At 34.3% G+C, this 16,670-nt stretch overlaps 1 protein-coding gene across 1 annotated transcript in view; it reads right to left on the bottom strand.

Moving 5' to 3' along the window:
* The window catches only part of LOC110095516 (transcription initiation factor TFIID subunit 4b), a 35,763-nt gene extending 20,303 nt beyond the window's left edge, over window positions 1-15,460 (bottom strand). The window contains exons 1-10 of the mRNA XM_028696732.1: window positions 15,397-15,460; window positions 15,154-15,268; window positions 5,572-6,014; window positions 5,002-5,103; window positions 4,721-4,851; window positions 4,531-4,618; window positions 4,260-4,395; window positions 4,110-4,165; window positions 3,985-4,041; window positions 3,785-3,913 (exon numbers count right to left, since the gene is read on the bottom strand). Coding sequence (XP_028552565.1) covers window positions 3,785-3,913; window positions 3,985-4,041; window positions 4,110-4,165; window positions 4,260-4,395; window positions 4,531-4,618; window positions 4,721-4,851; window positions 5,002-5,103; window positions 5,572-6,014; window positions 15,154-15,268; window positions 15,397-15,438 — 1,299 coding nt within the window. The 5' untranslated portion in view covers window positions 15,439-15,460. The remainder of the gene's footprint in view (window positions 1-3,784; window positions 3,914-3,984; window positions 4,042-4,109; window positions 4,166-4,259; window positions 4,396-4,530; window positions 4,619-4,720; window positions 4,852-5,001; window positions 5,104-5,571; window positions 6,015-15,153; window positions 15,269-15,396) is intronic.
* Between the last annotated feature and the right edge of the window lie 1,210 nt (window positions 15,461-16,670).

Below are 16,670 nucleotides of genomic sequence, written 5' to 3'. Positions count from 1 at the left end.
ACCCAAAATCCCAGAAAAATTCAAAACTCCACAAAAATCCCAAAAAATTCAGAAAAATCTCAAAACTCTAAAATCCCAAAAATATTTAAAATTGAAATAAATCCATCAACGCAGTTAAAGCAAAATCCATTCGCCCTCCGCAACAGTTTGTCGAGGCGGATAAATTCGAATAAACTCTAGCTCACAAAGAGCCAAATGCCTAGTCGAAAATATCACTAGGATTCATTCTCAAACAATCTCCTGCCAGTAAGGACGTGGTACGTGTCCTCTAACCGGCGGTTTTGCCGCCAAATGGCACCGCAGGATAAACGGTTACGACGACCCGGGGCCCTCTGAACCGCGTGGTTTCGCCGCCAAATGGCACCACGATATATCGGTTATGGCCAGAGCCAATACGCTCCTTAATGGCGTTAAATCCTTGAGATATGAATCAATAGGATATGATCGATAGGGCACAAAGCCCTCTGTCAGCTAAGGTGGATTTAAATTTGTCCCCTTAGACAAACACCAACCCCGGTCTACAAGGTTCCCTTGGACGAAGCAACCCATGGCTGCCGACAAGGATCCTTCTGTCAGGTTGGGTCGACTACCTCCTCTGACTAAGTAGACCAGGGACCATGATGACCCGGGACGACGGAACCATAGGATCTTGATCGGGTCCATCATCCATTCCCCCACCATCCGCTTTAAGTGCTAGATAGTGAAATTTCTATTTTTAAATATAAAATTTTCCCAAATATCCCAATCCAAATCTTCAAATCTTCCAAACCCAACTCTTCAATTTCCAACCATTTTCCAACATCCGAAACCTATGCTGCTACTATATGTCAGATACACGTATATTCTACGTATCTGATTGACGACTAGCCTTAATCGAAAGTTCTCTCTCGTGATCGGGAGGGGTAATTAACTATAGGGGCTTGCGCCTATAGGAAACCAGAACTCAGATCATAAAGTCCTCGTAAAATGAGGGCGAAATCTCTGGGTAGTGTCTTATCTACAAACCCATCTGCCTTCCAAAGTTTACCCCGGAACTTAGTTCGTTAAAACTCCCTCGTCAAATAAGAAAAGCGAGTGGAGGCCGGGGCCGAATTTTCGGAGCCCACAACGCCAGCTATTAAAGTTCGGAGACTTGTACGCTCGTGAATGTGTCGTACATCCCATGAACATTTGCTTTTGCAAAAAAATAAAATAGTATACTATTATGCGTCATGGGTTGTACGACCCCTAGATTAAAATGCGCATAACGCCAAATCATCGAAGGGTGTCGTCTATGAGCCCCCTTTTGTATAATGTGTATATACCAAATACATACATACGTATATAGTGGCACATATGCATACCTTCAGTCATACGAGCGCACTAAGTAACATGCATACATGTTGTTGATCATGCAAACCACTTCCTACATATGCCTATGATTTGCCATTATGCAAGTGCATCAAAATTCGTCCAGGTCTATCACACAAACACAATAAGCAAAATATGTGAGTGCACTGCACGAGTGCATCATACAAATGCAATTATATTTTACACACTTGCTTAACAACATGTAAAGGTATATGCAAATATATAAGTATACATACAAACATGTAAATGCATATGCAAGCATACAAATATATAAATACACGTGCAAATAAGTATGTGAACATGCATATACATCATATACACCCATTGTGTGCATACATGCCATGCAATGTCTAAAATATAGTATACAACGCACATCATTCAACGTACAAATGCATTATATATCGTAGTAGCGCATTATATCAATAAAAATATATTATACGCTATGCAAATGCATTAAGCCACCATGAAAATACATCATACATAGTATTGTCCAATAATGCAACGTAAATATACACTATCTCATATGTGTGTGCATTATGCAAAATGTACTGAAAAACGTATGAGCCCCGACGAGCGTGACACATACACATGACGTCTGAGGATGTTGTGCGGACTAAGGAAATAATGAATGAATTTTCAAGCATACAAAATACATTGTATAAGCATGCTGACATACACAGGAATATCTTTTAAAATGAAATTTAAGATACACACATGTGCTCTGACAAGTGTGTTATACTCCTAAAACCTTGCCTGAGAATATTGCGCAAGTGAACTTAAATTCAAGTCCAATCATCTTTGAATGGACAAGTTGACAAGACTTGAACCATCGAACAAATACACGATCATAAAACTAATCGGAGTATTTAGTTTTATACGTTCATATTAGGCTTTCAAAATCTATTACAAAAAAGGTTCACTGCTAAAAGCATAAACTCTTAGAACCGACACTCATTGAGTTTAACCGAATTATTTAATTTTATATGTTCATATTAGACATTCAAGGTCTTTCATGAGAAAAATTCACATATTAAAATAAATACCTCCGGTTCTGATATCTACACGATAACTTCAAAAATTAGAGCTGAACTCAATCCTCTATTGGCAAGTAAACATAGTCAACAAGATTAGACTAATGAAATGAAATTACCCATAATTTTCAATGATTGTCGTGTTGAATGCAAATCTCAAGCGGATGGGCCAAAACAAATTTAAAAAAAAAATGCCCCCAAATCTCGACGGTAATTATACGAGATGTAAACTTAAATAAAAAATTCAAATCTATTGCTCTTTAAAAAAAATTCAAAATATCTAATCAAAATAAATCACTCAAACACTTAAAGTTATAATTCATCCACCTTTCGAAACAGTTTATCAAACTGGATAAATTTAAAAAATCACTTAAGCTAATAAAAAGCGAATGTCTAGTAAAAAATATCACTAGTATTCATTCTCAAACCATCTCTTGCTAGTAAAGATGTGGCACGTGTCCTCTAACATGTGGTTTCGCCACCAAATGACAACACAGATAAACGGTTATGACCAGGTGAGTTTGCTGCCAAATAGTACCACTAAATTATGATCATGGCCAGAGACTCTATGTTTCCCAATGGGTCTAAATCTTTGAGTAACGAATCAATATGGTATAATCGATATGACACATAATAGTTGGAAGAAGCAACCCATGGCTTACAACAAGGATCCTTCAGCCAGGTTGAGTCGATTACCTCCTCTAACTAAGTAGACTAGGGACTATAATGACCTGGGACGACGGAACCATGGGAACTTGATCGGGCTCATTATCATTCCCCCCACCATCCATTTTAAGTGCGCAATGATAAATTTTCAACTTTCAACATCTAATTTTGATGCTACTATATGCTGGATACTGCGTATATGTTCAATGACTAGCATTAATTAAAAGTTTTCACTCATGGTAATTAACTATAGGGACTTGCGCCCATAGGAAACAAGAACTCAGATCATAAAGTCCTCACAAAATGAGGGTGAAATCTCTAGGTAGTGTCTTATCTAAAAACCCAATATGCCTTCTAAAAATTTATCCCGGAACTTAAACTCGTTAGAACTCTCCTCGCCGACACAAAAAGAAAGGGGCTGCGGAACAACTTCCAGTTCCAATTTTTGGTTTTTACTTGGGGCAGGCTTATTTAGGAATCAACTTTACATGTACATAAAATATCTTCCAGGTTCAATCTAGACAACTCATGAATTCCTAGGTAGAAAACTTGCTATGCAACAATAACATGTTGGTACAAATCAGGATATGCGGTCAAATATTTTGGCACATGCTCGAAAATGCTTATTTAGAAGTTAAGCTTTTTTAACAATTTTCAATTTTTGTTTTCAATAAAGTCAATAAAGGCAACATTGAACAAAATAAAGTTGCTCAGACTACTTACTTTGTCTAGCTTACAAAACTTTTCTGATTCCTCAGCTTGTTTTTTCTCCCGTCTTTCTTGGCTTTTTGATTCATAGACAAAATCTGGTGCTGAATATCAGAAGTGACAACAAGTTTGCGCCTCTTGTTCTCAATGTCAAGCCTCTAAAGGCATTTGAAAGAAATATGTGAGGTGAAACATGACAAAGACTTCGGAAAGAAAAATTGATATAAACCTGCTTAGATAATCTTATCAATTTGCCTATGAAACTCCGCAAACGTTCCTCTACACACTGAAGTTGCTCGAGTTAGAACAAGTACATTAAGTAACTTGAGTACAATTGCTCAAGTGACATCTCACCATAGATAGACAATACTCCACGTCTTTACTTATACCTCCTAAACCACATCTGGAAACTAAAAATGACACAAATAAGTAGTTGCCTGCTATTTCCAACCCTACGAAAATGTCATAAAAAGATAACTTAGATCAGGAAAAAAAGGTAATTACTGATTTGCGTCAGTTTTTTCAGTAGAGGTCCCTTCTGCAGAATTGATGTTTCTTCTTCCTCCTGTACAACTCTTTGAATTGCCTCTGAAGCTTGTGTTCCTTCTGTCCGAGAAACAAGTAGTTGCTCCCCTTCTGCCTGTTATACAAATAATGAGAAACTTCATGTCGGATTAAGAAGAAAAAAAATTATGTACCCCAATAAAAAGGCTAAGATCATAGATAACTAATTAACCGAAAAATCTTATTGAATATGATCAGGATGGCCTCATACCCTTAGATTGACTCCACTTACAGCAGTCACATCATTAAGCTGTTCAATGCTTTGATCCAGGAAAGCTCCACTAGTCTTCTGCTTTTTGCTATTAAACATCACTTGGAATCAGATAATCACATAAAGTAAATATTTAGTAAGTTTTTGTTGAAATCAAGATAACTAAAAAATGATCAATGGAACTGTTCACCTTGCTTGGGGTTGGGAGTTCCCTGAAGTTTCAAGCGTCTTTTTCTTACCAATGGGACGTTTCTTTGGAGGAAATTTTATGCTAGTTCCACGAATTAGATAGAGACTTTGAGATTGTGACTGCACTGGGTTCTAAATGTAGTTGAAGAAAAGAATCAGAAAATATTTGATAGAAGAAATCATCTGGAGAACAACAACAGTAATATTGAACTAACAAATTTGAGCTATAACTACCTAACGAACACAATAATTAAATTTCCACTAAATCGTTCATCTACATACCTGCATCTGCGCTTGATGGACTGCAGCCTCTCTTCTAATCATTCGGTCCGCAACAACTTTATTGCAAACTTTTAAGTAGTTCTCCTTACTAATTTCATTATTCTACAAATGAAAAAACATCCAGTAGAAGTTCAGGACTTTTTCCATATGAAATCAAACTTTGGTCTAAGGAAATTTTACATCGAATATGGCAAAAGAAATTAGCGCATACATATAATTCATTAAACTCACTTAAAGTATTAGTCAATTGTGTTATATGAAAATTAAACAAGTATATCATTATGTTCATGGATAAATAAAGTTAGATCACCAAGTCTATCTTAAAATACCTTTTATGCCATGGTTAACCACTTAACCAACCTAGAGAAAGAAAAATCAATAAATCATTGTCCTTTTTAAGTTTCAATAGCCAATGATCATATAACTCACACTCACAATTTATTTCAAAGTACTATTATCCTAACTTTGGCAATATCATGTAGATTGAGAACAGAAACTTAATTAATGATTTAGATTTCAACATAACAATAAAACTACATGTTTGAAAGAAACAAATTAAAGTATAATTACCAATAATTTAATATACAAATCCCGAAGCAGCATTGACCTGTCTTTATCAAGGAGAGGCTGTAATTGTGGAACTAACATATTCAACTCCAGGGAATTTTTCGGTATCTTCCAGTTCAAGGAATTATTTGAAAGGTCAGTATTGGGAGGTTGTTGATTATTGAACTGCTGGACTTTCTGCTTTTGTACCTTGGAATGCTGATGTATGTCTTGGGATGGGTTATTATCAACATTTTGCCGAGAAAAATTATCTGAATGCCCTTTTTGCCATTCACAATGTGTATTTCCATGCTGTAGTAGTCTATGATCACATTGTAATTGAGAATCAATATGCTGATTTTGATAGCGAGAAGAAAAAATTTTAACTTGCTCCAACTGAGTTAGATGTTTAGTGAATTGCAAATTATTCTTCAATGTGGTGGAGCTATCATCCAGAGTCAATACTCCTGAGAGAAGATAAGAAATATCATTGATATTTCTAGAAAAAAATTAACATTGCATCCAATCATATGAAGCATGTTATCCATAAATTGATAAGCTATATGTAGATATAAAACGATGAGTTTTATGTGGATAGATATCAGGCTACTGTAAGATATTGTAATTGCTTGATTAAATTCAACATTCAGATATTACTAATTACTAACATATACTTAAATACTGTATTCTACTATATATTAAATTAATAAACCTAAATTTAAACGCTATGTTTCAGTACGGATCTAGGAGATTTCAATCATGCACAGATGTATATTCCTGATAATGCCCAGAATCGTACAAGTCTTAATCTTAACCATCTACAAGTTCAAAATTAATTCATTAAAAGATGTACAAAGTTTAAGAATACAAGTAACTAAAGATGCAGACCCAACCCACTACTTAACCTTGCAAACAAGTGTTAAAAAAACAGACAAGTAGAACATAGAGAGAAAATCTCAATTGTATTCCTTACTCCAAAGTGAAGGCTAAGGGCGCCTTTATATAAATAATATAAAGCTCTATTTAAAATTGCGCAATAAGAGGACCGCCTTTGAGCAATTTTGCCAAAAACCACCTCAAAGCTTACGCAATTCCTCCTCTTGCTGAGGCGTATGCCTCACTTGGCCTAAGGCGCAATTGCGCAACTCTTGGTGAGGCGTACGCCTCATGGATTAGGGCCCACCCACTTAAAATGAAGGGTTTTTAGCCTCCTTGAACCACACGGTCCCGATGTTCTGCTTCCCGCAAGGCCTCCTATTCGCGAAACAGAGAAATCCTGCACGCAGCTTCTACTGCCGGCTCCCTTCCCACAGCTTCTCCCGCCGGCGCCGCCTCTCTCCGGCGAAGTTGAAAGTTCCGGCCTCCCTCTAGGAGTACTCCACATTGGATTTTAGGTTTTTTTTTTAGTTTAGGATTAGATTTTTCTAATGTAAGAAAATCTAGGGTTTCTGTTTATTTAATTGTTTTTTTGTGTTTTTGGATTTTTTTCTTTAGGAGACATGGTTAGAGGTAAAGAAAAGGCTAATACGTCATTGCGGCGTGACCCCTCTTGGAAATATAGCATTTAGTGATGGGATATGATTGCATTTTATATGTTTTTTATATTTTGGGAGTTTTGTTAAACTAATATTTTGTGATTTTGTACTTTGGGACATAATTTTATTGCATCTACTTTCTTACTTTCCACTATTTTCATATATCATTTAGATATTTTTATTGTAAGATACAATATTGCTATTATTTTCCTGCTAAAACCCTTAATTTTTCATTTACGCAATTCTGTGTCCGTGAGGCTTACGCCTCAGACCGCCTCGAGGCTTACGCCTCGCCTCACGGACGAAAACCGCCTCGAGGCTTAATTACGCAATTTTAAACCTTGATATAAAGTACAATCAGAGGATTAAGAAGGATTAGAAAGTTACCACCCATGTGAGAGAACTAGAAAAAAATGGTAAGCAAAAGCAAATACCACGGTCTTAATTGGTAGCCAGCAATGCTTGCCGGATCCATGTGTCGGCTGCCATTGAGTGCCTCTTTGATTGTTGTTCCCACCATTTTTTTCTTCCATATTGGCATCCTGAATTCTAGCAAACCATAATTTCTTAACATGGCATCTGTTTGCCCCCTTCATCGAACCCAAGATTTCCACACTCACCTCACACTCACCTTCAACCCGGAATAAATATTGATCACTCCTAGCCAGAATTGAGGTTGTCGAATTGATTTTAGATAAGAACCCTATTGAGGATGTATTTTGTAAGAGTATAGATCATTTTATAATTCCTGTTCAATTCTCTTTTATGAATTGTTGTTCAGTTTCTATGTTTACACCTATCATGGTGAATAGGATCCTTAGCTATGTTGATTGTGGCTTGGTTGTTATATATCATCATCATTGGCTTTTTCAACTAGATTTAGAGATAAATCGTTCAAGCCATATTACATCACAAATTTCATGATCTATTGTGGGCTCCGAAAATTCTCACCCGCTCGACGACCCCTTCTTTTTCGGGTCATTAAGAAGAGTTTTAACAAGTAGGTTCCGAGACAAATTTTCAGAAAGTATACTAGGTTTTTAAATAAGATATTAACCAGATATTTCACCCTCATTTTATGAGAACTTCATGATATGAGTTCATGTTTCCTATAGGTACAAGCCCCTATAATTAATTACCCCTCCCAATAATAAGAGAATTTTGATTAAGGCTAGTTGTCAAACAGATACGTAGTATCCGGTGTATAGTAGCAACAATATTTGATATTTAAAATTGAAATTTATATCACCACACTTAAAGCGAATTGTGGGGGGAATTACGATGAACAAGATTAAGATTCCGTTGTCCCGGGTTCTCTCTCTAATAAGAGAGAGAGGAAAAAAAATTGTGAGTATTTGCCTCACCCCCATCGTTGTCATCACCACTAAACATATGAAATTATAAATTAGTGAATCTTTAAAATTTCCAATATCTTAAATGTGACACATTGAATGCAACAAGTGAAATCCATGCGAGATTTTCTTGGCGCTGCGGAATAACTCGTAGGCAACGTTTGCGACACAATAAGTAAGCCCTCTATATGCTTTTCTTAGCAAGACAAGAAAAATTCAAGTATAAGTACTCGTGCATGTCTTTTTTGACGCAGTAGGGAAACATTACAAGTTAAGAGTAAGTACACGAAGACCCACACATGCCTTTCATGGCATCGTAGGATAGAAGACCCCTTAGCTATAGTGTTTTATTACATCGATCATGCAATTTTTTTAAGTGTGGTGGCAAGCCTAGCACTCTCAAAGACACTCTACGTGGGAAAGGAACTGGGAGGCTGTCGAAATTCATGGTAAACCTGACATGTGTAAAATATTAAAAGAGAAAAATTAAGAAAGATTATAAACTATATCAGAGGCATAATTGACAAAATGAACATATGCAAATTACAAAACAATGATAAAATAAAAACTTAAAGATAAAAATTATGTGGCAACAATTGAACATTGAAATAACACTAAGAGGACTTTTAATGAACTCTAACAACTCGCCAAAAACTGTGAACAGAACTTTCCCTCCGCTCCTAAAACTATCTTGAACATTTAGAAACTACAAGAGCGTTCTTAATTAGATGATCTAAGAATGTAAATGAACTAAAATAAGATCCTCTTTATAGCTAAAAAATAAATCCCCATGCAGCCCACCAAAGTGAAATACAAGCCAGGTACAAATAAATGGTACCATTTAAAAGATACATGAAAGATCCTGATTCTTGATACTCACAATCGGATTTGCAATACACGTGCAGGCGAATAATGTGATTGCTAATCAAACCAAAATCCATAGCCATGTGCAAATTTTAAAGATAAATTATTCATTAAACTACTACATTAAACTCTCACACATCTCAAATAGTTGTGTTCACATGAATGACCTTCAAATAGACCAAAGTAGCCCAACTTCTTGCACATTATAAGTGTATGATTTTCTTAAGGAATGCACACATTAATTATTAAAAAGGAAGCACAAACACATCCTATAAACAAACACTATATCTCCTGAACAAGAAGCAAGTTCTGTGAGTAGCCCATACATCCTGTGAACAAATAATACATACCCGTGAATGAAAATTTTCAAATGAGATGAAGCAATGCACTAATGTGTGTCACAGACCAAAGGGCCATTTTGATAAAGTGTGCAAGATATATCTAATCACTAGAAGCAATATTGTCCATGCGTCTACTAAGGGTCTCTTTGGGAAAACTTTCTCATTGCTTTGTTTTTCATATAACATGTATAGCTTTGTTTGGCTATTTTTTTCTTTTTTCTTTCTTGCCTCTTTCCTAAAATTTTCATGTTAAGAAGATAATTTTTACAATTAGAATTACTAATGTTTGATAGATTATTAAAATAACTGTTTGATTTTTTTTTTAAGAACATATTTATAATATACACAACAACTTTAAAAGAAATTACTTTTCCCATAATAGCTTCACAACCACCATCACAAAATACTATAACCATCCCAAAAAAACCTAAATGTATAGAGCAAATATGATGATGAACGTGCTAATGCACTATGCATGTGCATTGAAGATCGTGTAAGTATGCAAGTGCATCAAAAAAATATGCAAGTGTGTCGTGCACGTGTATTAAAAAGTATATTAAGTGTAGTTTGCGAATACACCATGAAATGTGCAAACACACTTTGCACAACACATTGGACCACTGAAATCAATCTAATCACATATGCTCTGACTAATGGATTGAATTTCTAAATTCTAGATTTGATAATGCTGCGCGGGTAAAATGGAATGAATTTAAATTTGCTTTGCCACAAATGTGTGCAAATATTTTAAAATACTGTAATTATGTTCAAAAATTCAAACTCTATTTTAAAATTTAAATGAAAAAGCATCATTATATATGCACGGTCTCAACTAACACAGTCGTAAGTCCAAATTTCAAGCCTAATACACATAATTGCAAGGATAGAGGTTGAGACTTGAACCTCATGAGAAATGTTCAAACATTAAGTTTTAAATGGTGCACTATAAATTTTATCATCACTAATGAGCATATAACTATAAAACCCATGAAGATATTTAGTTTTACGTGTATAAGCCTTCAATATCATTTACAAAAAAAAAATTACAAAAATACAAACTCTGGGGTTCACCGCTTGTATGGAAGCTCGCAAAATTGACACTTGAACTCATTCATTTGTTAACAAGTGGCCAGAGTTAACAAAATTTAAATAATAATAAAATATTCAAAAACCCTGAAGATGACTGTGTTGATGAAAAGTATCAACTGAAGGGTACTGTATGTTTTCAAAACACCCCCAAATTCTAAATATAATCACCTAGGGTTCGAATTCTGCTAAAATTTAAAAATTCAATATTTCTAAAAATCTAAAATTATTCAAGCAAAATATATCGCCTTAAATTTAAAACAAAATTTATTCACCCTCGAACCATCATTTGATGGCCAAATGAGATATATTTGAGAATAATCTCAACTCATAAAAATTCAATGTCTTAGTGAGCATGTGTTATGATTCATTTTCAGATGATCTCCTACAACTAATGACATATCACAAGTCATTTAACCAGCAATCTTTACACCAAATGACACTATAATTAAATGATTATATCTGAGGCCCTATAATTGGGTAATTTTGTCAAAAAACTGATACATTTAAATTATGATTACAACTAGAACCTACAAGTTCCCCAACAGCTAAAAAACTCTTGAAAGATGAATCATATGATCCATGTCTCAAGAGCATAGAACTCTTTATTAACTAAGATCAATTTATCTCCTCTAAATAAATATCACGTAGGTTTATTTCGGTCCACTTGGACGAAGCAAATCCTAGCTGCCAAAAAGCTTTCTTCAATCAAATTAAGATAGATAGCTCACTGACCAAGTAGACTAGAGACTATGACAACCTGAGATAATAGAACTATACAATCATAATAGATTCATCATAATTCTTATACTATCCGCTTTAAGTTGAATGTGGTAAGCTTCTTAATTTTTCATCAAGTCATCAAGTCATCAAGTCGCTACAACTATTTGTTACACACTTAGCATCTATACAACAACTAGCCTTAATTGAATGTTCTCTCTTCTTACTGAGAGAGATAATTAATTATTGGGCCTTGTGCTTATGGAAAACTTGAAACCTTATAATAAAATCTTTGCAAAATGAGGGAGAAATTTTTGGTAGTAGCTTATCTTCAAATTAATCTCTCTTCAAAAAATTTGACCCGAAAATCCAAAAACTCTCTATAGAGGTTAGGGCGTGAATTTTTGGAGCCTATATAGTGGTCTCAAATGCAGGAGTTACAATCAAATAAACTTCATCTTCAAGATCTCCATTTATAAGACATTTTTGACATAAGTTGTTGAAAAGGTCAATTCAGTTTAACAACAAGAGAGACAATAACTCTACTACTATAGCAACAAAAACATCATCAAGCCTTTATCCCACTATATGAGATCAATTACATAAATCTTTTTTCTTCATTGTGTCATATTAAGAGTCAAATTATCATTTAAATCTAACAAAAAGGTCATTTATAATACTTTGTAACCAAACCTTTTTAGGTCTATCTCTAACTTTCTTAACATAGGTTAGATCTAATATATCTACTCTCCTAATTGGATCATTGAAAAGCCAACATTTTATATGACCAAACCATCTAAGGTGACTTTCTCTAATCTTATTTGCTACTAGAGCTACTCTAACCTTTTTACGTATATACTTCTTTCACATTCTGTCTCTAAGAGTGATGACAATCATCAACCTAAGCATCCTCATCTCTATAACACTTAAATTAATATATTTTATATTTCTTTTCTAATTGCCAATATTTTATGCCATAAAGCATTGCAGGTATCACCTCCATCTTAAAGAATATTTTTTTAAGTTTGAGGGGTACTTTTCTATCACACAACAAGCCCAATGTAACTCTCCACTTCAACCATCCAACTTGAATTCTACTAATATTATTCTCATCTATTTCACCATCATTTTGAATAATAGATTTGAGATATCTAAAATGTGTTCTCTTTTTAATTACCTGATCGTCCAAAGTCATAATCCCCATACTAGATCTATTACTATTAAAATTATACTTCATGTATTCTGTTTTAGATCCACTCAAACGAAAACCTTTAGACTCTAAGGTTGACCTCCGTAATTTAAGTTTTCATTCAACTCCCTCTCTAGTCTTATCATAAAGAAGAATATCAACAACAAAAAATATAAGCCAAGGTACATCCTCTTACAAATGTCTAGTAAGAACATCAATGACCAAAGCAAAAAGATATGTGCTTAAAGCTAATCCTTGACGTAATCCAATTGAAATAAGAAAATAATTGCTCAAACCACTCAAAACATGTGTTTGAACACATACAATAGCTCTTGCATACATATCCTTAATGACTTGAACATAAGCACTATTAACTCATGTCTTTTCTAGAACTCTCCATAGCACTTTTCATGAAACTTTATAATATGCTTTCTCTGAATCAATAAATATCATATGTAGATCTTCCTTATTCTCTTTATACTTCTCCATTAAACCTCTCAATAAATATACAGCTTCCATAGTAGACCTACCCAGCATGAATCCAAATTGATTTTGAGAAACTTTAGAGAGATAATAACTCTTATCAAATTAATTTTAACAATTGGTGTAAAGATTTTTTTTTAAATGAATCTTATAAGTTTGAATTTTTTTTTTCAAATTATCTAGCCTTAGATATTGCAATACTCTCATCAGCCTTATATTTGTTGTTAAAGATCTATTTGCACTCAATAAGTTTCTTTCCCTCTAGCAGGGTCAAAAGCTTCCATGTGCCATATTTTTCTAATGTTTGTAATTCTTCATATACCACATCTTTCCATTCAAGTATTATCAATGCATCATAGATATTATTGAGAACATCCATGTTGGAAATATTTGTTGTAAAGACACAAAATTGAGGAGAACATGGCTTAGGAAACATTCTCATTGCATGGGTATCTTTTTGTAGTCCTTGCACATTTCTTTGAGCAATAAGGATGTTAATATCATACTTAGCATTATCTTGTGAAGGACATTTGGGTCTTGGATAAGATGAGTGGTTTTCTTCTGGAAGAATGCTTGGATCAGCTTTGTTTGTTGAATTCTCCTAATGTATAATAATGAACAAAGCCTTCATATATAGCTCATTCTATGTGATCTTGAGAATTTTCAGTATGGTCAGAAGAGTGAGCTTTAGGAAGATTTAGAAGAGATATAGGCACATAACGAGAGAAAGATATTCTCGCAAAACTAATATTTATTAAAAGCGTTGGAATCCTCCTAAATGCGAGTTCTGGGATAGAGTGTTTGATTTTCTAAAGATGTTATTTACATCGTATTGTAGCATTTTTTTTCTTTTACGAGGACAATAACATTTATATCATTATTGGTTAAGTAACCAATAAAAATAAATTTTATGAATTTTGGGTTGAGTTTTCCCTTTTTAATAGGTGGCATGTGAACAAATGCAAACTAGGGATATAAACGAGTCTACTATTTTTCTAATCGAGTTATATTTTGTTAGTTCTTACTGAACGTACTTGAGCTCGAGCTTGACTCTTAAGAAAATTTACAGGCTCGAGCTGAGCTCAACTGCTAAAGCTTGACTCAATTATTGAGCACGATTATTTAGTTTTAAATTATTTTTATTTTATTATTTTTTAGAATTTTTCTTTTTAATATAAATTAATTTAAAAATATTAAAATATATTATATAATGCTATTTTAAATTACTTTTCAAATATATTTTAAGTTCATCAAGTTGCTCAACAAGCTTTCAAGCCAAATCAGGCTCAGCTCGAGCTCAATCTCATTTAACATACGAGCACAAGTATAAGCCCAAGCTCGAAGTCGTGGCTTGATAAGCTAGACTCATGAGCTCTTTAATGAGTCGAGCTCGAGCTGGCTCAGCTCAGCAAATTTACACCCCTAATGCAAACCACCCAAAAACTTTGCAGGCAATAGTGAAGATGAGTCTAATTATGGGTCATTTCGATGAGGACCTAAACACGAGTTTTTAAATATAGAGTTATCGATGGCAGACCATTAATGAGGCAAAAAATAGTGAGTACAGGTTCTCAATAATATTTTAGTGAGGCAATATATTTGGCCTCAACCCTACCTCATGATATTAGTTTCTTGGATAGCTTATCCTATAGGGCAAATTATTGGGTCAGGTGACTGGACGCGGAGATAGATCCGGATATTAATAAAATATTATCTTAAATTAAGCGCAGGTAAAGCGCAAGTAAAACGCAAGTAAAACGCAAGTAAAAAAGCGCAAGTAAAGTACAGGTAAAGCACAGGTAAAGCGCAAGTTAAAAGCGCAGGTGACGCGGCAAATTTTTATTGAATGTCCGAACTTATTTTTCACCTCCGGTCACCTAACCCAATAATTTGCCATCCTGGCAATAGAGGGGGCCAGTCTTTGAATGCTGGACTTCTCGATGCTTCCATACATAACAATACGAAAGCGTCAAACCCACTTTTAATCCTATAGGCGTAAAATCTGGCTCTCTTCCACCTACTCGGAGAAGGCTTACCAGCATTGCGATTGGTGATGGAAGCTGCCAGATTGGTGGAATCAATCCCTTCGATATCCTTATGCAATGCTTCGGCAAATGCGCCCGCACCAACACATCCGTTCATAATTTCATCCTGTCGAAGAAACCATATCGAAATTTACATGAAAATCCAGAGATCGATCCCCAGCCAACAAAAGATCTAAGGGAATCGAGATTGAGGGAAAGAAAGAGAAATAGAGGGGATAGGAGAAAGAGAGAGACCATCTCGTCCAGTTCGAAAAGCTTGATTCTGGAGGGATCCATGCGAGCAAGAAAATCAACAACTTGCGAGCCACGGAAATGTGCGGGGACCCGAGGAATGGATTTGCCATTTTATATAGATTTCGAGGAGCGTGATGTGAGAGGTCGCGCCTCAGGGGAGATTTGCATTTAAAACAGCTGTGGAGATGTCACAGCGAACAGCGTTTAGCTATCAAATAGGATTCAAGCAATTAAAGTCATAATTGGCTAATGCCTAATATGTTAAGATGTTTTAATTGAAAAATAATTTATTATTAAGTGCTCAGAAGCATGTATTTATTGTATCAAATTTGTTTACAGATTTATTACGCATAAATAAAAGTTGTAATAAATCATAATTTTTTATGTGAAAAAATTAAAGTGATATTACAAATCAGCTCAAATTAGTATAAATAAGATTGGTATTTATGCGGAATTGTACATTTACGGTAGCAGAGAGATAAAGAGCTTATGTCTTAATTTTGAACAAAGATCTATCACACCTGAACTTGAAGGAATCCTAACCAACCTCACACTCCTAATCCTCTACTCTGACTTGAAATCATATAACCATATATAATGAGCTAAAAAGCTCAACAATTCACCAAAACTTACAACTGAATTTAAAGCATGGTAAAAGAGTAATATGCATGTCAGCGATCAAATTATAGCAATGGTATTCATATGATCATTGAATCAATGCACAAATAATAAAATTCATATGCAATAATAATAAAATTTTATGTCAGATTAAATCAGTGTCTCAATCACATACTCAATAAATTATGTATATCTCGTCCTCAGTATATCACATGCTTACTATCAGTATAGAGAATCAATAGTATAATAATCACTATCTAAATTAGTAATAATAATAATCTGGTGGCAGGAGCAGCATAATAATGTAATAACAATAAATTCATATATTAACAATAAATTCATACAGTAATAAGAATAATGGCTTAAAAACATGCATTTTAGTAGTCACACTAAACAAGTAAGAAGTTCTAGCTATCACAATGTTTTTCAATATTGTATTAGTATTAGTAAATCGTTGGCTTAATAAACAGAGTTGTCACTCTTTGTCTGTCGGCACAGTAATTATCTTCTTATAACTTTCAAATAAGTATGTCACATGAATTAGTAGAGAATTACACCAAATCATAGTAATTAAAGGAAAGCTAGTCGGCTCACAATCCTATATAAATCAATCAATTTCTAACCAATGGGTCAATTAATCTTTACTTATCTTTTAT

Source organism: Dendrobium catenatum, unplaced genomic scaffold, assembly GCF_001605985.2.
Source record: "Dendrobium catenatum unplaced genomic scaffold, ASM160598v2 fragScaff_scaffold_827, whole genome shotgun sequence".
Classification (NCBI taxonomy): Eukaryota; Viridiplantae; Streptophyta; class Magnoliopsida; order Asparagales; family Orchidaceae; genus Dendrobium; species Dendrobium catenatum.
Note: the sequence above shows the minus strand (reverse complement) of the source record. Positions and strands in the feature narration are given on the sequence as shown.